The sequence below is a fragment of the Herpailurus yagouaroundi genome, unplaced genomic scaffold (genome assembly GCF_014898765.1).
Source record: "Herpailurus yagouaroundi ecotype Mexico unplaced genomic scaffold, PumYag 185, whole genome shotgun sequence".
Classification (NCBI taxonomy): Eukaryota; Metazoa; Chordata; class Mammalia; order Carnivora; family Felidae; genus Herpailurus; species Herpailurus yagouaroundi.
The window spans coordinates 12,368,077-12,389,371 of NW_024412416.1; the positions used below are offsets into that span (position 1 = coordinate 12,368,077).

At 50.2% G+C, this 21,295-nt stretch overlaps 1 protein-coding gene across 7 annotated transcripts in view; it reads left to right on the forward strand.

Moving 5' to 3' along the window:
* LOC121042451 (uncharacterized) overlaps window positions 1-20,967 on the forward strand; it is a 91,167-nt gene extending 70,200 nt beyond the window's left edge. For 3 of the 7 annotated variants that reach the window (XR_005796209.1, XR_005796210.1, XR_005796211.1), the window contains 3 exons: window positions 13,066-13,261; window positions 20,100-20,274; window positions 20,761-20,967. Coding sequence is in view for 2 of the 7 variants with exons in the window: in XM_040493755.1 (XP_040349689.1) it covers window positions 1,851-2,013; window positions 8,725-8,923 (362 nt within the window). In the remaining 5 variants the exon portion in view is untranslated. Of the gene's footprint in view, window positions 1-370; window positions 528-1,850; window positions 2,738-8,724; window positions 9,001-13,065; window positions 13,262-20,099; window positions 20,275-20,760 lie in introns of those variants that run through there. The other 4 variants (XR_005796212.1, XR_005796213.1, XM_040493755.1 and 1 more) reach the window with 2 other exon arrangements.
* Window positions 20,968-21,295: the final 328 nt, after the last annotated feature.

The window sequence follows — 21,295 nt, forward strand, 5'->3', positions numbered from 1 at the left end:
CCCCAAATTATGAACAACTGAAATCATTCCCTCTCCCAGCCCGAAGGGCCTGGTTGCACCACGCCAAACAGCCTGGGTGTCGGCTTCGTACACAATGTCGTTTTTGGCTCACAGAACATTGCAATCGGAAGAGACACAGAGAATTCCTTCCAGTATCCGGTGCAGAGAGAAGGGCTATGGTAGCAACACCACACTCTCCAACCTCTGCTCCACAGCTTGGTGCTTTTTAAGGTGAGCTCTGCGTTGAATAGTCTGGGCTACTTCTTCCAGGGCTCATTAGGGTGAAGACACAGTATGGAAGGTGGCACATTTTTCCACCAAGTGAAGGGTTCATTGAGTAAGACGCTCTTTTTCCTCCATTTATCCATAGAGCCAGGCAGCCCACGCATGGCACCGACTCCCAGTAGAAGCCCTCACTGCCACGGGCAGGGCACTGCAATGGACACAGTGGGCCCCAAAACATATGGTCTCTGAACATGGACATCACACCTTGGGTTTGGAGGAAAGATATACATCCTTCAACACATGTAAGATTTCCCAGCGTGGTATGAACTGGGTGAGAACAGAGGGCCTGAGGTAATAATCGTTGGCCTAGGCAGCTGGGAAATGCTTCCATGCTGAAAGGACGCTTGGCCTTGATTTGTGGGGGGATCTGGCTTTTGCCAGGTGGAGAAGGAGGAAATTCTCGAGGGCATACTCATACCCTGTCTGTGGGAAGATACAAAGTACCCCGAGTTTGGGTGACAGAAGTGGGGAGGCAGGAAGAGCTGAAAGATGAAGTTGGTAAGGCTTTGCTTTGGGGCCATATTGTCAGAGGTCTTATCGTATGAGATAGGATTTAGACCTGGTCTGGCAAGTTTTTGGCGGGGGGGCAGTAACACTGGACATGTTCTCCGGGGAAGTACGATGAGAGCAATATTTTGGATAGACTCTGGTAACAAAGGGGAGGGGGCTCTCTGGCTCATGGCAGGGGCTGGGAACGAGAAACTGCTCTGGGAAGGTAGTTCGCTTGTGATTAAACGTCAGTGGTTTGCGGTGTGGGGAGCACGGGCTCTGACCCCCGACTTCTTGGGTTTGAATCCCAGCTCTGCCACTTACTGTTTGCATATTTTGTGCATGTTACCTAGTCTCTCTGTGCCTTGGTTTTATTATCTATAAAATGGGGACAATAGGAGCAATTAGAGGAGAGTTTCTCGTATTGGACTATGAACACACATCGGCTTCTTACAGTGCAGATCCTGATGTACTTGGCCTGTAGCAGAGCCCGAGATTTTGCATCTTTAATTAGCTCCCAGATGGTGTTAATGATGCTGGTTCACAGACCACAGGCTGAGTGGCTCAGTGGCTCTTAATGGTTGTTTTGAAGATTATGTGAGTCCATACATGTAATAAACACCAAGAACAGCACCTGCCATAATAAGTAGCCATTGTTAGGACCCATAAGAAGGACTTGAAGTGTATCTCAATTATTGCTTTTCATGTGCTTTGCCCACTAGAAAGTTTTCTAAAGACATTTACTTGCTACCTCAGCTCTCTTTCTCACCAGATACCTGCAGAGGGTGAGCGTGGCTTTATTCTGGAGGGAGAATCCAAGCCACCCACAGCGATGGGCCATATGATTCAGCCACCGGGAAAAATAACTTCATAGTGGACAAAAGTTATCACTGCGGATCTTCCAGATCTCCATCAAGTTGGAAGATGGGACACCTGGCCTTTTCTTTCTGAGCAGGACATGGGATTTTCCGTGTGCAAACGGCTAGGTAGACAGTTGAGGATCCTTTCAAACCCCAGGGTTTGGGCTCAAAAGATCCGGGACAACCTCCAGCAGCTTCTACCCTTTTTCTTTGCAGGAATTTTAGCTATGGGCGCTGTTGGGGTTGGGAGAGGCTACCTGCTTGGCTTTCTGTTAGAAGAGGGAGCAACGCAGTGCAAACGCATGGCCTTGAATTTTGCGGGAACCTGGAAAAACGGGCATGTGGGACTGGATAACAAAGAACGCATCGGTCACGCTTTGTAAGTACTTGGAATTTTGTTTGCAAAAGTGAGGTTCTGGCCGAAAAAAGGACCCCCAAATCTCTACCCTCCCCCTCCCCCAGTCATCCCCGTTTTCACGTTCATCTGCTCTTGCTTCTGCTGCGAAGAATCAGCTCCCTGTGGGGAGTGAAGAGTGGTTCTCTAGCAAAGAGCAACACAAGAACCTCTCGCGAAGTGCTTTAGAAAGCCACTATACACGGGAAGGCAAGAGGTTTTGTTTCCAGCAGAACTTCTACAACGTGGACCCCCGACTCTCAGCAAAAGGCCAGCACTGCTGACAAGAAAAGGAAAAAAAAAAAAATTCCACTAAGAAAAAGGAGCATTGGCTTTGGAGATCCAGGACACAGATCATTTCTCTATGGCATTTCCGGTATGTGGAAGGAAAAGAAAAATAGGAATTACCTGGCTTGAGATTTGGCTAATTTCCTGATATTTCATTGGAAGACCATGATCACTTAACTATCACCTGGACTAAGTGCCCGAGCCTCAGTGTTAATGTCTGCACAATGAAGATGAAATTCAAGACTCATTGTGAGCATTCCTAATGCTCCTCATGTACCTGGTACATTGTAGGGACTCCAAAAATGTTTGTTGAATGAATGAATGAACAAAGGGATGGATGTATGGATGGATGGATGGATGGATGGACAAAACTTGACAAGCAGCACTTTGTTTACGTTCTAAAGCCCTGTGTATCTTTAAAGGCTATTTTTATTTTTTTTTGATTTTTTTAATGTTTGTTTATTTTTGAGAGAGAGAGAGAGAGGGAGACAGAGAGAGACAGACCGTGAGTGGGGGAGGGGCAGAGAGAGGGAGACACAGAATCTGAAGCAGGCTCCTGGCTTTCAGCTGTTGGTACAGAGCCCGACGCGGGGCTCAAACTCACAAACCGGGAGATCATGACCTGAGCCGAAGTCGGTAGCTCAACAGACTGAGCCACCCAGGCGCCCCTCTTTTTTATTTTCAAAGGCTAATTTTAATTGCCACTTCCTCCCAGAAGCCCCTTCCATTTTTCCCGCCCACCTTGCCCTCCATCCCCGCGTGACATCATAGTGATAAGCAATTGTTGAGTGTGTGTGCCAGCCGCCGTCCCAAGCGCTCTGAACATATGACTCCAGCACTCACACACACAACAGTGAGAAATTCCTCCTGCTTCATGGGCAAAGACACAGGCCCAGGGAGTTAATGTTTCTGACTCAAGCTAGTAGTTTGGTGGGTCCAGTGTCCCCAAACTCAGGTGTGGGAGATGTCCAAACTTAAGAGAACCTTGGCGCTTTTGCATGGGGTTACAGAGACCACCCGAGGGCCACGTTTTGGAGGGCAGTTATTTGAGGCTGTCACTATTTCCTCCATCACGCCTTGCTTGATGATCCTGGAGAGCGTAGGAGGTAGGAGGCTACCTTTGGGTCTGTACGTGTAGTTTATGCCTGTGATGTGGGGAAGGCAAGTTTTCTATTTCAGCTTCTGGAGGATCTCACGCTTCCCGTGCCCTCCCTGGGCAGTCAGACATGGAGCCCAAGGGGGTATTGGGGTTCTGATTTGTCCTTTTGGGGAGACTTTCCATAATGGGGTTTCTCACTCTTGACATTCTCCCGTGAGATGGGGGCTGACCAACGAGAGGTTTGAAGAAGTCTTGGGAAACCTCGACTCCTTGCCTCCCTGGTTAAAACTTGGTTATTAGAGTGCAGAAAATCTTATTTTTGCTGTAAAAAGAAAAATAAAACAGAGGGCTTGCTAAGGCTCCTGTGGTTGCTTTTGTTGTTGTTGTTGTTTATAAGAAATCTTTGGTACATCCCCTCTTCCTCATGGTATTATTGCCATGCCTCAGTTTATCCCCTCACTCTTGAGTTGCTGGGCAGAATTTTACCACTGGTGCTGCCCCTTCCTTGGCCTTGGTTCTGCCCTTGACCGAGACATGTCTCCCTGACTCAATTTTCAGCCTTTTCTTCTTGAAACTCCCTCCTCTCTTTTCTTCCATGATCTTTCTGCTTCTCTGCTCTTTGAAGCCAACCTCCCTGTCCTTTAAGAGATGGGAATTCTCCAGAATCATGGCCTCAGTGCCCGGGCCACCCTTCTCTCCCAGGCTTATCTTCTACGTGCCCATGGCGTTTAGCCCACACATCAGTTCCTCCATATTCCCGGCTGCTCCCCGGAGTACTGGTCTCGTACGGGCAGATGCTTTCACTTTGCTGGAACTTTTTGGTTGACACACCGATCTCAGTGCCCCTAAATCGACTCCTGCTGTGCCCCCCACTCAACACTGTCTCTTCTGTCTATGTTTGAGTTCCGTTTCTATTTCTCAAAGCCGGTTATCTAATGAAAACACGTCTCAAATATTTGTCAGTCATCTACAGAGGTCAGCTGTCTGAAAATGTGAGTGCTCGCTGGGGAAGGAGAGGAAGACCGTGTCCCTGCCCTCAAGGAGCTCACAGTCTAGCGGGGGAAGCAGACATGCCAGCCCGTGGGGACACAGCAGCAGGACATGTGAGGTGGATCCGAGCCCGGCTGGGGGACGGGAGGCGAGGAGGGCAAACAGTTGTTCTGTCCGGCTGTGCTGCACGTGGGCCGGGGGACTCCTAGCAGGTATAAGGCCCGGTTGGAAGTCTGTAAAGCCCGCATTCGCAGCATTGGCCTAGGCTCCGTGAGGTTGGAAGGACACCCTCTCGTGCAGAGGTTTATGTGACAGGGGACAGCAGGACATTGTGATTCGGCTCACTAAGGAAATGCAGCTTCACTTCCGAATTTTTTCCTTCTTGGCATACATCTTTTTTACAGTCGTTTTTGTTTGTTGGTTTGTTTTGTTTTTTGTGTGTTTTTGTTTTGTTTTGTTTTGTTTTGTTTTGTTTTGTTTTAAACTCTGACGCTACTCTGAACCCTGAGGGTGCTGCTTGGGGTCAACTTTACCACTTCCTGAAATCTAATGACATCTTTGAAACAGGACATTTCTGTGAGTGTAACTTTCCTATGTTTCTTGGTGTATTCAATCCAGAAGATAAACCTGTCTCCTTTAAAAAATAAAATCAGCTTCCTAAAGAGAGGCCTCCAGAGGACTCAAAGGCCGAGCCTCCCATTTTATAGACAAGGACACTGAGGCCCACTGACATCATCCTTTGTTTGCATGTGGCCAGTGACTGGACAAAGCTGGGGCTCAGAAGGAGTCCCCCTCAGTTCTCCGTCTACATTACTTTTTAGGGACGGGCAGGTTACAGAGGGCCCTATGCGTCTGCTGGGCACCTGGCTCTATAGCACTGGCTGAGGGTAGGCCGGCCTGGCAGGCAGGATGGGGCCCTCCTGCCCAGTCCAGCTAGATAGGGAGCTGGGAGAGCCCGGGGTGGCGTATGCTAAGGTCTGAGAGAAAATCAGCGCGGCTGATGTGCACCCAGAGGAGGGCATCGTTTCTCCTCACATGGGGGAAGCTTCTGGACTATTAATAGGCTCCATTTATGGAACCCTTCCCATGAACCCAGGGTAGGCCAAGCAAGGGACGTAAATGACCTCACATACCATCCTTGTGCAATATGGACCATTTTTGCTTTACAGAAGAGGAAACTGAGGCACAGAGCAGAGCTCTAGAATTAGTTCCAGAACTGAGGTTCAAGCCTAAAGTGCGTCCCTCCTCTGGTGGACGCTTTGCCCTCCGGGACAGAGGGGCCACCGAAGGCCCGGCCTCCTGCACCTCTGCTCTTCCTTTCAATCCCCTCTTTCTCCAGAAAGTTCTCATCTCAGCCCCTCAATTCAGCCCTTCCTTCCTGTCTTCGCGTGGTTTCTGCCCGGGCGGCTGGTCAACTTGTTTCTTCTTCCCTCTGCTATCGCTGCCTGGGACGGCCAAACACCAGTGAAACTTTCTTTGGGCCGAGTCCCTGACGCCTTTTCTGGGGGATCAGGCTCCCCAGTTTCCTGGCGGCGATTTCTCCTGCCTCCCCACCCCTTTTCTCACGTTACGTTCACCTCCCCATACGGAGGTGAGCTCCTGTCCCCCACCTCCCTTGCTGCCACATTCCTGCTCAGCCTGTCCCCAAGGGATTGACTGGGACAGTCCCTGGGGGGGGGGGGGGGGGTGGCTAATGATTCTGTTGGTGACTGCTGGTTCTCAGGGCCTCCCACTGGAGAATCTGAGAAACAGAGACTGTCCTGGTGCAGGGCTGTGTGCGGCGGCCTGCGGACCTCCCCAGGGCGGCCCGTGTGGAAACAGGCCGGCTCCTCTGGCCCCAGGGACCCTGGGAAGACCTACAAGCATCGCGTGAGACAGAGATGGAGACGCTGAGACAGCTCTTCCGGTTTCTGTTCTCTGTTCTGTGATAAGTCTCCTTTCTGCTCAACTGGGATCCCTCTTTTGCAAGTGCCGGTCTGGCTGGCTTTCTGTTTTCCTGTTCTATCATTGCACTAAAACCCTTCCTCAGGCTCCATGTGGGCTATTTTTTTGTGTGTGACAGACACAGGGCATGAGCGGGAGAGGGGCAGAGAGAGAGAGAGAGAGAGAGAGAGGGAGACACAGAATCCAAAGCAGGCTCCAGGCTCCGAGCGGTCAGCACAGTGCCCGACGCGGGGCTCGAACCCACGGACCTCGAGATCGTGACCTGAGACGAAGTCAGGTGCTCAACCGGCTAGGCCGGCCCGGCGCCCCTGGAGTTTTTGCCCATTTACGGTCCTAAGGGATTTGCGGGTCCTCAGTGGGGCTTTTGACTGGTGGCTGCTGGGGCCTCCCGGCCTGCCTCTGGAGACCCGGTTTCATCAGGGAAGCATCGCCAGCCAACGGTCGTTTGGCCCGACCACTACTTGTTGCCAAGAGCGGGTGATGGTGTCTCAGACCATCTTCTTCCCCTTCGTCTAGAAAGATGAGGCACACGTGCAAGACTCCTGTCGCGGGGGCCGTCAGAAGGGCTTCCGTCTGGATGGCTGGACAGAGGCTTTGCCAAAGTTTGTCGCTGAGGCCTGGCTTGGGGGCTTGGCCAAGCAGAGCGGGCAGCCAGAACAGAGCCTCGCTGCAGAGCCAGGAGGCTGGGCGAAGAGGGACCTGTTTAGGTCGTTTGGCAATGGAGATGGGTAGGGAGTCAGCTTCCAGAAGCAGGTGCTTTACATTGTTTATAAGACCCGGTCTTGAGGGGCTGCCCCACGCTACGGGATGATGCACTCTTGTGTGGAGGAGGGTGTATGGGGAAAGGCCCCTGGAACCCAGGCTGGGCGAAGGGCAGACATGAGAAACCGAACTGGTCCTGGGGACACACGAGGTCCCTGGGCGTCAGGAAATCAGACCGAGGAGGAGGGGCGCAGGGGGACAACCCCGGGAAAGATGATCAAGGCCCCGAGGGCAGTGAATCGGGAAGAAGTTCTGAGTGGAAGACATCCCCGGGAAGGATTCAAAACCAGTATCACTGCCCCATTGAGGAGGGCAGAATCCTAAAGCTTCTTGGAGGCTCTGATGGGGCACAAGAGAGGCAAACCCTTAGGCAGACGTGGAAAGCTGGAGACCACGAGAGAGAGTGTGTGCAGTGTGGGGGGCGGGGACAGGTCCGTGACCTTTCTAGTTCTATCTTCTGGATTCTGAAATACACCCAAGTCCAACTTAACGCCTTCATTGGATGGATCTGAACGACAATAATAATAATAATAAAACCCAGCAAAAACATTTATAACTCTACAGGCCCGTGATTCCTGCTCTGATAGGCATTCTTGAATGTGGTGAAGAAACGATCACTACTCTTGGAATCGCGTGTGGCTGGCCCCCTTAGCTTTCAATCTGAATAAAGCAATGAAAGCCTTCGCCTATCTCAGGACACCAGTCTTGCCCTTCGTATGATTTTACTTCCTCAACCCTGTTTTCAGAGCCAGGGATAAATTTCTTATAAGTTTCCAGATAACAGCCTTATCTCTGTTCCAGTAACGTTGGGTAGTAACAGGGCTACAGTGAGCTGGTTCCAATAAAACCCATGCCATCCAAGCTTCATTTTGTCCAATCTTTGGTGCACAAGGACAATTGCTGATTGGACAGTGTTTTGTACTCTAGGAAAAGCAAAAGAGAATGGAGTTGAGGATCCACCCTTACGTAGCTCATAGCAAATGTCTCAGAGACACTTACGAAGGGAATGGTCATTCCTAAAACCTCCTCCAGCCTGGCACCTTCTCTCTGTCACCTGCTAATTTGAAGGTGGGGCATTGCTCCCTGGCTTGGGTCAGTCCCTCCAGGGGCATCCATTTTCTATAGACCGCCTGCCCCCCCCCCCCCCCGCTCCCACTTCCTCCCCAGTAGGGGGTGGTGAACCCCTCCGGGGCAGGACTGCTTTTTCACCCACTACCCGTCCTTGCACATGGCCCATAATGAGTATGCAGTAAATGTTGGTGGGAGGAAAATGCTTCGCAAAATTCCACAAGTGTTGGCTTTGAAGCTCTGGCTTTTTGCCTCAGAGCATGCGCATTTTTAACCATAAAGTGTGATTATGAAGGGCAGCACTAGACCCGGACCTTGACATACGGTGTTGCCGTGTTCTGCCCCCCAGAGGTGTCTCCGAGAATCCCCGCGTGGAGGAAGGGGGGCCCGCTGAGTCCCCACAGGGAAGCCTTCTCAGTCTGAGCGTTAGGTGCAAGGGGAGCCCGGAGACCATCAAGATGCCAAAGTCTCTAACTTCCATTACAGGACAAGGGATCTACAGTTTCTAGGATTTTCATGTTTGTTTGTTTGTTTGTTTTTCTCAGAGACTCAGGCAAGAATGCCACTTCCAGTATAGCCTGGAGTATTTGCATCCTAATCTCTACGCACGGTGCAAAGGAAGAGCCAGTCTGGCGAGCTCCTTCCTTCTCAAACTCTCCACGTACACCCTTGGTCTCATCCCCTTCTGCCGGAGTCCAGCTCCAGCAGGCCCAGGGGTTCCCAAAGGAAGAACGGCGTCGGTGAAAATAAAATAAAACTAGAATAAAAAACTGGAAAATAAAAAACTAAAACTACAATAAAAATGGACACAGGCAACGGCAGTGCGTTGAACTGGCCGATTTATCGCAGTGAACGTGGCATTATATATGCTAGTGATTTCCTCGTAGCATCTGTCAACGATGTTTTTCTTTTTTTTTTTTTTTCAACGTTTATTTATTTTTGGGACAGAGAGAGACAGAGCATGAACGGGCGAGGGGCAGAGAGACAGGGAGACGCAGAATCGGAAACAGGCTCCAGGCTCTGAGCCATCCGCCCAGAGCCCGACGCGGGGCTCGAACTCACGGACCGCGAGATCGTGACCTGGCTGAAGTCGGACGCTTAACCGACTGCGCCACCCAGGCGCCCCTCAACGATGTTTTTCTAACATTACCTAATTTTGAAAATGTTCCTATGTATGAGCGACCTTTAAGAAATAACATGGTGGTTTTCCCCTAACTTTCCCGCGTACCCTTTGATTATAGATTAATTTCTTGCATTATTCCATTATGCGCCTGCATTTATCTATAATCTACAAAGCATTTGTTTTGCCGTTCTCGTGAAAGGCCCTCCATCTCTCAACACCTCAAGTGGAACAGTTACAGGGACACGACCTCTTAACCACATGAGGCCAGAAGAACAATGTTTGCCTCGGTCCGAGGTGCCCGAAAGGGGCCGAAAACGCCTTAGAAACCCATGCCTCATACATTCTGAGACAGACCATGCACCTAGGAACCAATGAACCATTCTGTAGCTTAACCGACTAGGTTCAGTCATCATCTGGAATGCCTCCGGGGGGCCAGGTGGGCCTAGGGGTTGAAGTCACCTGTGCCCAGAGATACACTCCTTAGTTGCCGGAGTGGGGCTTTCAAATCCATAGGTCTCTCCTTTACGGGCCCTCTTTGCTGGCAAATGCGGGAGGCCCTCCTTCCTGTAAGTAGAGGAGTCTCCATAGGGGATGGCAAGGGCTAAACGTAAGGCCGCACAATTCCTTGCGGAGCCTTATTTTCTTCCCTAATGGTTCTTTTCCCAGGGGGCCTGCCCAGCGCAATTCCCCAACAGACGATACCCCAGGTACTTTTAAGGCCAAATTGCCTAAAAGCGGGACAAGAAGCCTCACTGTCAGCGGGCCGCCCTGCGGTCACCAATCAGTCCACGGCCCGGGCCCTGCCACTCAGGCTGGGTGGCTCGGCTTCCAGCACCCTTCCTTCACTCAGAGGGTGATAAGAGACACGGCGTGGTGTCCAGCCCATCAGGAGAGAAAAACAATCCTGAGAGACGTGTATGTGGAGTGCTTGGAGGAAAGCAGCCTGGGTTCTGGGTTCTCTTTGGGAAAGGCCTCCGCAGGTGCCTGACTCTGGGGGAGCAAGAATCCGAAGGCTAGACTTCCTCCCCCAGGGCTCAGCAGGGACACCTCGAGCCGAGCTCGGATTGTCTGCTCACAGCCAGTAGCGGCCTCTGCTACTTGCTCTGGGGCTTCCTCTTCATGTGCTTGGACATACTTCTAGAGAACCCTCCCTCCAAGGGGGCAGGAGGAAAGCTCTAGCTATTGAGTGTTTTATGACGAGATGCTGGAGGTGATATATCCAGCATTGGCCCACCGAAGCCCGGGGTTGATAAGAGGACCAACGCACAATCAAAGTCAAGTTTATCGGAAAAGACACAAAAGAACCCACCCCCAAGATATTTTGCCTTGGAAAGAGCAGCTCATGAACAGAGGAGGTGGGGCCGGCGTGCGTCCCTGCAGAGTTGGGACTCATCCAGGAGTACGTCCTTCCAGGTCACTTCATTCTACGTCTACCTTCCCCTGTCGGCTCCGGGAGAGGTGGCTGAGCCTTTGTTCACGGGCTTCAAACACTTCAGGATTGTGCCCTTTCTCTTCCTTCCCATCCCGCTTCAGGCAAAGGGGAGCACTACCAAACCATGGGATGAAAACACTCCAACAGATTGAGAGGAGCGCCCACTCTACCCCCCTCTGCCCCCCCCCTCCACCCCCGCCGGGTTATTTCTGCTCAGGAGGTGAAAATATTTACGTGAGTTTACAATTCTGACTCTGTCCGCGTGCATGCGTAGTCCCACGTTAAAGGCCGCACACTTTTCAAAATAAAAAATGGTACTTAGTCCATGGCACGTGCTCAGAAAGCAAGTGTTTGATTTGCTAAACTAAGCCCCACTCAGGTTTTTAGCGCCAGCGGGTAGACTTAAAATGTGAATCCAGCCCCCGCCTCGCTCCTTAGAATAAGCCAGTTTGTCTACAGCTGTGGGGAGCACGTTTGAGTCTCCCCAGAGGCCCCTCCGTGAATTCTCACAACAAGGCGTGGTGCCTCGTCAACGTTTGTGGAGGGCAGTGTGAGGCACTGAAGATTCTTTTTGGAGTCTCTGGGGAGATTTATTTCAACTTGACATAGAGAAGCATGCAACATTTAGATATAATAAGAGAAATTATATGACAGCCTCCATCGGGTTGCTGAAATTCTCGTTGTGCCCTTGGCGCAAACACATAAATGGGTTTTGAAAGAAGATTGAGAAGGAAGGAATGTCAAAAGCAAGGACCCAGAGCCTTCTAGAAGAAGCGGTTGGGCCCGGCTCTGCCCTGGCACGAAACGTCATGATGCCCAAGGCTGAATATTTCTTGGGGCAGGGAGGCCTGGGTGGGGTGTGGATGTATGCCAAGGAAAATGAGAGTGATGAACAGGCATCACCATCATTCTTTTTTGGTTCACAGCATCTCATGAAAGCAGAGGAAAAGGGAGGGGAGGAGAAGGAAGGGGAAGGGACTCATCCAACAGATGCAGGGAGAGACAAAACCCCAGCCATCGCGGGATGGGGGTGACAACCCGCCCTTCTCTGGATTCTCAGGGTCAGGGAAGGCCTGTGACTTGGAAGGGGTTTTCTGGGTGGAGAAAAGGGGTTGGGATCTGAAAGATGGGGCTCCTCTGCCCGGCGGGAGGAAGGCAGGGGGGCAAAGGCCGGTGCCCAGGATGTGGTGCCGACCGGCGTCATCCCGGCGATAGGGTGGTGCCTTCTCTTTCTCTGCCTCGTGCCCACCTCTCCCAGCCCCTTCCCCTCCCACCGGGGCTCAGCAGCCATTCACCTCAACAACTCATAAACGTCATGGAGAGAGGCGGGTGCAGGGGTTCAGGGAAGACAGCCATGGAGAGGGATGCAGGCCGGGTCCTCCCACGTCCAGCCTGGCCTCCCTGACTTTGCTGGGCGTCCAGCTCCCTATGCGGGCACAGCAGCAGCCACCTTGCAGCCTCCCCTGGGGGACAGGGAAGGGGGAGGAGGACCCTTCGGATCAATTCTATATTCCTTCAAAGAAGGCTGGGGGCCGTGCTGCATTTCCTTGAGCCTCACAACTGCATTTCCTTGAGCCTCACAACTGCGTCCAGTTCATTCTGGAGTTAACACAGAGTGGGGCCAGTGCCCGTGTGGGAAGGGTCAGGACCAAGGAACAGAGCGCCTCTGTGTCTGGAACAGCTAAACCATTTCGGTTCTGAAGGTTCTCTTGTTCTCACACTTTTGGGGACCAAAGGCCAGCCAGGAACCAGGCAGGACGCCTGGTTTGGAAAGGGCCCTGGTTGCTTTAGGGGACCTTAGGACTTCGCTGAGAATGGACACAGCAGCTGTGAAGCTGCTGGTATGTGTCAGCTGGAGGAAGTGAGCTGAGGACTTGTTGGATTTGGGGGACTCCCAAATTCTGTCCCGATGGACAGAATCTCAGAGTGATGTGTATGGGCCTGGGCTGCGTGGGACCGGGGACCAGAGAGCCACCGGAGAGCTTGTCCTAAGAAGCTCCGGCAGGTGACGGTGGCGGGGGGTAGGGGGTCGTGGTGCATAGTTTTGGGGATGTCAGAGCTGACTGGTAAGTAGCAGCGAGTAGGAGGGCCCAGGGCCGGGAGTTTCCAGAAGGCTGTGTCTAGCACCTGTGTTTTTCCTCCACAGGCCATCACGCCTGTATTTGTCAGATTCTCTTTTTCAAACCACTGCTAATCCACTCTCCCTCCCTCATCAGCCCAGTTGAGAAGGGCCGGGACGGGATGGTGATTGTAATGTTCATGTTGCCTACAGTCACTGTGGAGCGGCCAAGGCATTCGTTCTCTGATAGATGTGACAACTTTATCTTCCAGATGAATTTCGGCATGAAGTTTTCAAGTCTTACAATGGACACCGCTGAGTATTTAGTATCGCCGACCCACGTGACATTTGGACGCCTTTACCTCATTACAAGTGACTGCAATAGCTCTCCAATTTTTCCTGCTTCTCTTTTTCCCCTTTGATAATTTTGAGGCCTTCTTTGCTTTAAGCGAATCACTTTGAGGATGGGTAAATCATCCACTGTTTATTATCTTTCGTTACAAACGTAGGGGTGGAACTCAGTCACTATATTATCCAACTGTTTCATTAAGCATATAGGAATGCAATTATTTTTGCGGAAATAAATCTTAGTTTACTCTCTTCTTCTGGGGCCGACGGATTTAGAGCAAGCGTGTTGTGACATGGGCTAGAAGGTAGTTTCTAGTCTTCATTCTGTCCCTTTATGACTTTTGGCAAGCCACTTAACGACTGTAAGACTTAGTTCCTTATTTGCAAATAGGATGGCAATCCGGGGATGGCAATCCGTGTCCTTTACCTGGATACATAGACTTGGGTTGGAGAATTATGCACATAGACCCACGTCCACAACAAAGTTTCTGTGCCTGAGATGCCTGGTGTGTGTGTGTGTGTGTGTGTGTGTGTGTGTGTGTTTTCTCTTCCATAATTGATGCCCAGGGAATAAGCATAGGGATTCCTTACTACTGATGGATTATGGAGCCCGACCCCCTTGCTTCTGAATATACATACACTCATCTTTTCCTAGGATGTACATTATTGGACCTTGTGTATTTGCCTCCTGCAAAGGTCTTGCCAATGGCTGCCTGTGTTTTTGCCTTCGGCATCAAGACCAGAACCATTCAACATGAACTCCCAACATAAAAATTCTACCTGCCCTTTATGAGCGTTCGTGGTTTGGCCCATGCCTGCCTCTCCAGCCTCATTTCTCCCAGGCCTCTCTGAGCTCCTGCCCCCTGTCCCACTGTGGGCATTTTAGATCTGCCACGTTTCTTCTCTGCACTTAGACATTTCTCCTGAAGTTCCTTCTGCCTAGAGCACCATTGCCCTCCCTCTCCTCACACCCTTTTCAACTAGGTAATTCCTACTCATCTTTCAGATTCCACCTCCATTGTTCTTAGAGAAGCCCTATACCTACATTACATTGGGGCTTAAAGCTCTCCAAGTGCCATGAACTGTGCCTTTAAGATACGTAACATGGAGAGGTATTATAGAGTTACTTGTAATCTCCATGAGGCAGGGGCTGTCCTTCTGTTCACTATTATACTCCTGAAGTCCAGCACACGATAGGTACCCAATAAGTATTTGTTGAATGACCGAATGAGTGAATGAATGAATGAATGAATGAGTGGGTTTAGTATTTGGAACTTGTGTTTGTGCCTCTAGAGAGGATGCCTCTGGACTTGAGGTTATCCCGATTCCGAATGAACATCCTTTGGAAAGCTCTAGAGTCAGAAGCAGCCATGGTCCCCGCTTGTGGAGCAAAGAGTCTGTTAGCCATTGGCTGCAGAAATGACTCTGAGCCTTGTCTTTTCCAGGACAGGCCCCCAGCAGAGCCATACGGAGTGGCCAGTTTACTTCTGGCCCATTGGCGTCTTTGGGTTCTCACCCTTACAATGTGCCCCGGACCCTCAGATCTTCTTCCATATCTTGGCAGGCTCCTATGCCTGCATTTCTGTTCTGTTCTGTCTCCAGAAACCTTTTCCATCCCTGGCTGTGGGGCCTCAGGGGACCTTATGCTCTCTGAGCTCCTCTTTAAGGTGTCTGTGTCCTTCCCTGGACTGTGAATTCTGCCCTGCTCTGGGTCTTGGCTCCAACGGTTGCCTTCAACTGCCATCAGAATGTTCTATCCTTAAAATTCTCAGGGGTTGGTGCCTGCCCTCTGCAGCTAGGTGGACTCCAAGGCTTTGAGCCCAAAGTCCAGGCTTTCACCTTGACAGTTGGCTCAGCCTTCAGTAACCACACAGCCATGCATGGCGATTCGATTTTCTAACCAAATTCTTACTCAACTTTTTCAAGGCAGTCATGGCTGCCTGCCTGAGCCCTCTGGCGTGGTTTCACAACCTCACTGGACTCTCCCTGCCTTAGCTGAAAAGAACCCTCTCGTGGGAACTTTGGCAGACCCAGCTGAGGGAAATTGGGGGCCAAAGCACTTCCCGTCGCCTCACGTGGTCCAGCCCCTGCAAGGCAACTCTGACCCCAGGCTGCAGCAGCCCTTGGTTGCAACTGTCCCAAAGCAGCGTCTACTCCTAAGACTGGAACCACATCGGCCTCTCTATCCCAGGGCTGGGGCCACACCTTGAGGAGGAGGGAAGGCCATGTTCATGGCTCAAAGAGACAGTGCAAAGGTGTCATTTAGAGTGGCTTCCCCTTGGTCACAAACGTGTTTATCTTTAAGAAATACGAGCTTATCTTCCCTACCCCTTAAATCCTTCAGGCTTGGCCATCTTTCTTCTGAGGTTCTATCTCAGCTGTGCAAGTTGGGGCTTCCTCTCTTATTTGATTGTGTCTTTAATAAAACCCTGGGCTAAAGGCCCATCTGATCTGAGTTGGCTTTGGGCCCTGGGTCTTAGTCTGGCCACTCTTGGTGCTCCTGGGACAGGGCATAGTGTGCTCCTCTCTCATTCATGCATTCATTCATCCATTCGTTCATTTAATATCTGTTGAACTCCTATGTGCCAGGCACTGGCTAGGTCCTGGGGATACCAAAAGTGTCAGGCAAATAGAAACAGGTGCTGATCGTTAGAGAACACCTTGTCTAACGAAGGGGGCTCTTGGATGTGGGGAGGTATGTGAGTGAGCCATGCAAGCTGGGGATAAAAGTCAAGAGGCTGTGAGAACTTGTAGATCGGGTTTGAAATTTTCGTGTTTTGTCCTAGAAGCCTCAGGGAACCATGGAAAGATTTTAAGCAGCGGAGAGAAATGGTCACATTTGGGTTTTTGGAAAAAGACCCTAGCTGCTGTGTGGTTTTTGGGAAAAGACCCCAGCTTCTAACACCAGTTAGAAGGGGGTGGGGAGTGGGGATCGGTTAGGGAGCCCATCAGGCAATGCCAGTGTCTAGGATTGGAGGGGCTTGGGGAGAAGGGGTTGTGGACGTAACCCACGTGGAGGAGGATGGCAGACCGCGGGTGTAGATTGCAGAGGCAGTTGACCAACACTGAAGGCAGACACTGGAGCAGGGACACAACTGCCAGGCGCGGAGCGTATTGAGTTGAGGTGCCTTTGAAAGGAGGCGATATTCAGGTCAAGAGCTCATGGGAGAGGTGTGGCCTATAGATAGCCATTGGTGAATTATTGGTGAATTATATGCCACTCCATAGGAATGGTGGAACTTGCCAGGGAGACAGACTAGAAAAGCGAGGGTGCCTTGGGGTCAGGGAGGTGCATCTGTCCAAGGAGGTTGAGGAGGAATGGCCAGAGAAGTAGGAGGGATGCCAGGGAGTGGTAGGGTCACAATAGCCTTGAAGGAGTATCTCTGTGTTTCTCCACGACCGTTTGCCTTAATCACAAACACATCTCCTTCATCCCGCATGTTAGATGTAGGGAGCAGGGGGCAAACTAGTCTGGTGCTAATGCCCTCTGAAAAGGGCAGGAGGGCCAAGGAGGATTCTGGCAAACTCCATGAGATTAGGTGGCAACGGCAGGCACATCAGAGAGTTGGGGACAGGCATGGAGAAGCTTGTGGCAGTTCAAGGCTGGGTGGGAGAATTTTCTCCGTCTACAGGTCCATGGACTGTGAGTTCAGGGACATTATAAAGAAAGAGAACAAGGAGACCAAGGGACAGGAGATGCGGGGTCTCTTTGGAGGTTGCGGGGACTAACAAGCTCGATTTGGGAGAGGTAGTGAGAGGGAAGAGCAAGGCCAGTTCTGACCACTGGCTTCCAAGAAGGCCAGCTTCCATGGCCTGTTGGGTCTTGAGATAGAAGCTATTTCCCGCCCCTTGTCATATGGGCATGTTTCTTGGAGAAGCAAGGAGTAAGAGTTTGTCAAGGTAAGAGAACAATCAGAGGGGAGGAGAAGATCACATAAGGGAAACCAGTGAGGATCTGAAAGGGAACAGGCCAGTACTCCAGGACTGTTGTTCCAAATTTATTCAGGCACCGAGAAAATTTCTAAAGCCCCTCTAGCCTTTTTTAGAGCTGCTCAAAGCATATGGGGCATGCCTAGGGCCCAGAGAAAAGGGGCAGTGGAGAGGCAGGCTGAAAGAAGCAGGGAGGGTCAGCGTGGGCCACAGGTTAAGACGACTTCAGCAGATAGAGGCAACCATCAGATCCTCTCCACTGCTCTCTGGGCCAGCATACCACAGCTAGCACAGACAGGCTCCTTCACCCCTCGCCAAAGCACTGGGTCTGGCTGCCATCTTGTGTCTGGCTATTTCAGACAGCCCCCAACTGGAGTCCCTCACAGTAAAGCCTTACCACAGAAAGAGCAATCCTGCCAAAGTGCAGGCTTAAGTCCATGGACGGGGAAGAAAGAGTACTTTCAGACCCCCTTCGGAGTGTGGCTTCCTTGTGACTTCCAAGGCAAGACATACATTGGGACAAAGAAATATGTTTTCAGGGGGAAACAGGAGACTCAGTGTGGGTACCGGAGAGGGCCACCATGACCCTGAAGGGACAATTTTGGAGTGGTTTTCCCAAGGATGGGGGGCGGGGGGCAGGGAATGCTTGCACTTCCAGCCCTCAGTTTCCCCACTTGTAGAATGGGGGGTAATGGAAGAGTCTACCTGAGAGAAATGTTGAGGATTTTACGAGTTAATTTTTATATAGAATACTTAGAACAGCCAGACACATCACAAATGATAGTAAATACTATCACGATTTCATGAGACATTGTCCATTTACATGAAATTCTTGGACTTTGTAGGCACATACCACATTTCCTACCGATGTGACTCTACACTGCTCGAAAAGTAGGCATTCCAGTTTAATGATTTAATAGTAATGAGGAGATTTAATTCCAGAATTACATATTGGGATCATTTTGAAGAAATTTTCCACGAATGCTTATTAGAGTGGAAAGGATACAGAGTCAGGTGTCAGAAGACCACAGATATTTGTTCTAGCATCTTCCATATGCTAGACTTCAATGGCCACTGTGATAGAAATGGTACTTGCATTAACAGAGCTGATGACTCAGTTGGGGAGACAAAAGTTTTAAAAAAGTTACAAATTAGGATTAGTGCCACCAAGGGGAAAATCCCCAAGGGGAAGAATAACAGAGAAGGCATCTAACTTTAGGTCATGAAGATCTTCTCTGATAAGTTGACATGAAGCCAACTTTTGGCCACTCAAAAGTGGTTATGGAGGTGTCTGGGAGGTGTGGGGGGGTATTCTGGGTTAGAAAATGATTTCCTTTCCCAATCTTAGGCAACCCTGCGAGCACCAATTTCTACATTTGTAAAATGAAGATAAGCTGAGGTGAGGATACAATGAAATGATGTGAAAGAATTTTGTTAAGCACAGACAGATGCACAGACAAAGAATCTAGGAGGGAAGAACTCACTAATAATTTCCTTTCACTTTTTCTATGCATTCAATTTGGTTTCTGTGTCTAACACGACTGTAGTACACGAGGTCTGTCTGGGAGGGGCAGTGGCTAAAGACCATGTTGAGAATACGTGACCTTGGCGTCATGAAGAGCAGTGCAAGGCGAGAGGGGTGTGGAAGGGACACAAAGGTGATCCTCTGGAGAGAAGATGGCTGAGCTGAGCTGTAGGAGACGAGTGGGGGAGACTCCAGTTTTTTGTAAAGCTTAAAAGCTGGAGAAATTTTAGTGTGGGGTAGTTGGTACATATTTCAGTGTTCAGACCCATCCTCAGGGAAGGGCACAGTCAACGTTATTTAATCTTTGCCAAGCTTCGCCATGAAGTTCTGGAAATAGGCAGACATGCTTTTCCCGGGGTACTCAGAGCTGTGACTTCCATCCAGTAGGTAATGATCAAATGTTTGATGCATTGAAGGACACTCCAAGATGGGAGGCACCCAGGGGGAGCCCTGCCAGGTTACCCTGCAATTTCTGGGCTATAAAGGAGTCTGGGAGATGGGGATGAAAACTATCTGTGGGTTTGCAAAAAACCATCTTATTCCACACTCACAGTGAAGCAGGACAAGTGCTACAGATGAGTGAATCCAGGAACTGCCATACTCTGGGGAGGAGGTATACCCCTGGGCTGGACGGTGGGGCATCAGACATTGCCATGGTTCCTCTTTTAATATGAAACCCATGGAAGATGCTGTGCTGCTCATTATATCGTAGTGTCACTGCTGGGCATTGGTGACCACCCAGCCTGTGTCTACAGTTTCCAGGTGGAGTTTTCTGATTGTTATTGTATTGGTGATTTTGAGAAAATTTAAGGGGAAATAAACATCAACCGGTTGAAGATGTTGCCTAAACAGGACTTGGCAAGATCATGTCCCGATAAAGACATTTTCTCAGCTACTCTTTCAAAAGACAAAAGCGCCAAAACATTCTAGTGGAGGGGCTCTCAGATGCCCTTCAGTTGAGAGGGGAACCCTCTGGAAGGGAAGGAAATGGTGGGGGGGGGGGAGAGGGTCTTTTTCTTCCAGGAAGGGAAGGTCAGAAGGAGAAGGGACTGACTTTTGTGACACCATAGGGTTCTGTTTGTGGCTATTCCTTGCAGAGTCTGGGCCCCATGTTCAAGGGCACTTCCACAAAGGTCCATGGAAAACCCCTCAAGCTAAAAGCGACTTTGACTTTTGGAACTGAAAATGTTAACTACTTTTATGAATGGCCTTGTGTAGGTAAAGAGGAGGGACTAAGGAAGGCATTTGGAAGAGAAAAGTATAGAAGGGGCCAAGAGAAACTAAGGGCTCTGAACAAGAAGGGGAGCTGGGTCAAGGGAAGGAAACCAAACTTATTCAGTATTAATGGAAATGACAGAATGGCAAAGGAAATCAGGAGGAGAAACTGGGAGGCCAGCTCAGAGCTGCTTGGGCTTGTAGGGGAGCATTGTGCAGGGACGGGGGGCCGGACATGAAGGGTCTAACCGTTTCCTGTCTTTCACCTGTCTCTTTTTCCACTAACAGCCACCTGTCAGCAGTGTGTGGGCAGACTCCCGACTCCACAAGAATGGAGGGAACTCAACGCATCTCATGGAAGGAAGACCTCACATTGCCAGGTTGTCAGTCCTCCCCGAATGGATCCCTGCCTTTGACCCAATTCCGATGAAAATTGCAGTGAGAGCTTTGTGCACTTGGAAAGGTATTTCTAATATGTATTTGGAAGAATTCATTTTGGAGAAACAAAAACTCCCGTGTGCATGCGCACACACACACGCTAAGATTAGCAAGTAAAAGCTTGCATTGTTCGATTCCGAAACACACTTTAAATTTGAAATCTTTTGAACGGTAAGAAGCTAGTGGCCAAAGAGGCCAACGATAAAGAATACAAAGCCCAGATATGGGTTTATTTTTGCCTTATCTGTCATTTCCATGTAGGACTTTGAGTACAATAGATGCATCGCTGTTTGGAGCAAAGCAAGGTAAGTGCCCCCCATTCATTGCCATTGTGGCGCAAAGACCAGGGTGAGGGCACCACCAGCCAAGAGCGCCATTGTTTCACATCATGTCATGTTGTGTTCAGCGGCTTAGCAATCTTTTGGTCTTTACTACTTTTTATAGCTGGAACCCTGAGACCTGTGAGTTCTGTGTTTGCTGAACTAGTTGGTGTTCTTGGTTTTCTTTAAAGGTGTGAAGACAAAGGCGAAGAAGGGCAGCGTGAGGCCTCTAACATCCCACAGAGCCGGGGCAAGCGAATGCCGTGTCTCCACATTCACTCGCAGCTTCTGCAAATGGTTTTCCTGTTTTCTGAGATTCATCTGCGCTCTCTCTACCCCCGCCCCCTACCAACCTGGCCACCCTGTAGATTATAAACGAAGGCCCGTATCCTTCAGTATATTGAGTCGGTGATTTCACTGAAAGAACGTGGCATTCCAAGTCAGCGAGTAAGTGTACGTCACACAATCATTGGCCCAGAAATTACATTATTATTATTTTTATTATTATTATTTTTCGGTGAGTAATTACTGAGTGCCTGCGCGGGGGCAAGCTGAGCATTGTTGTTGGTGTTGCAAACCAGCACATGAACAAAACAAATGAAGTCTTTGCTGTCCCAGGGAGCGGCTAGTTTTTAGGGAAGGAGAGGCACAGTGAACTAGGAACCACCCCAGAAGGTGACTCTGGCTGTGGAGACAGAAGCTGCTGGCTATGGTCAAGGAAGACTT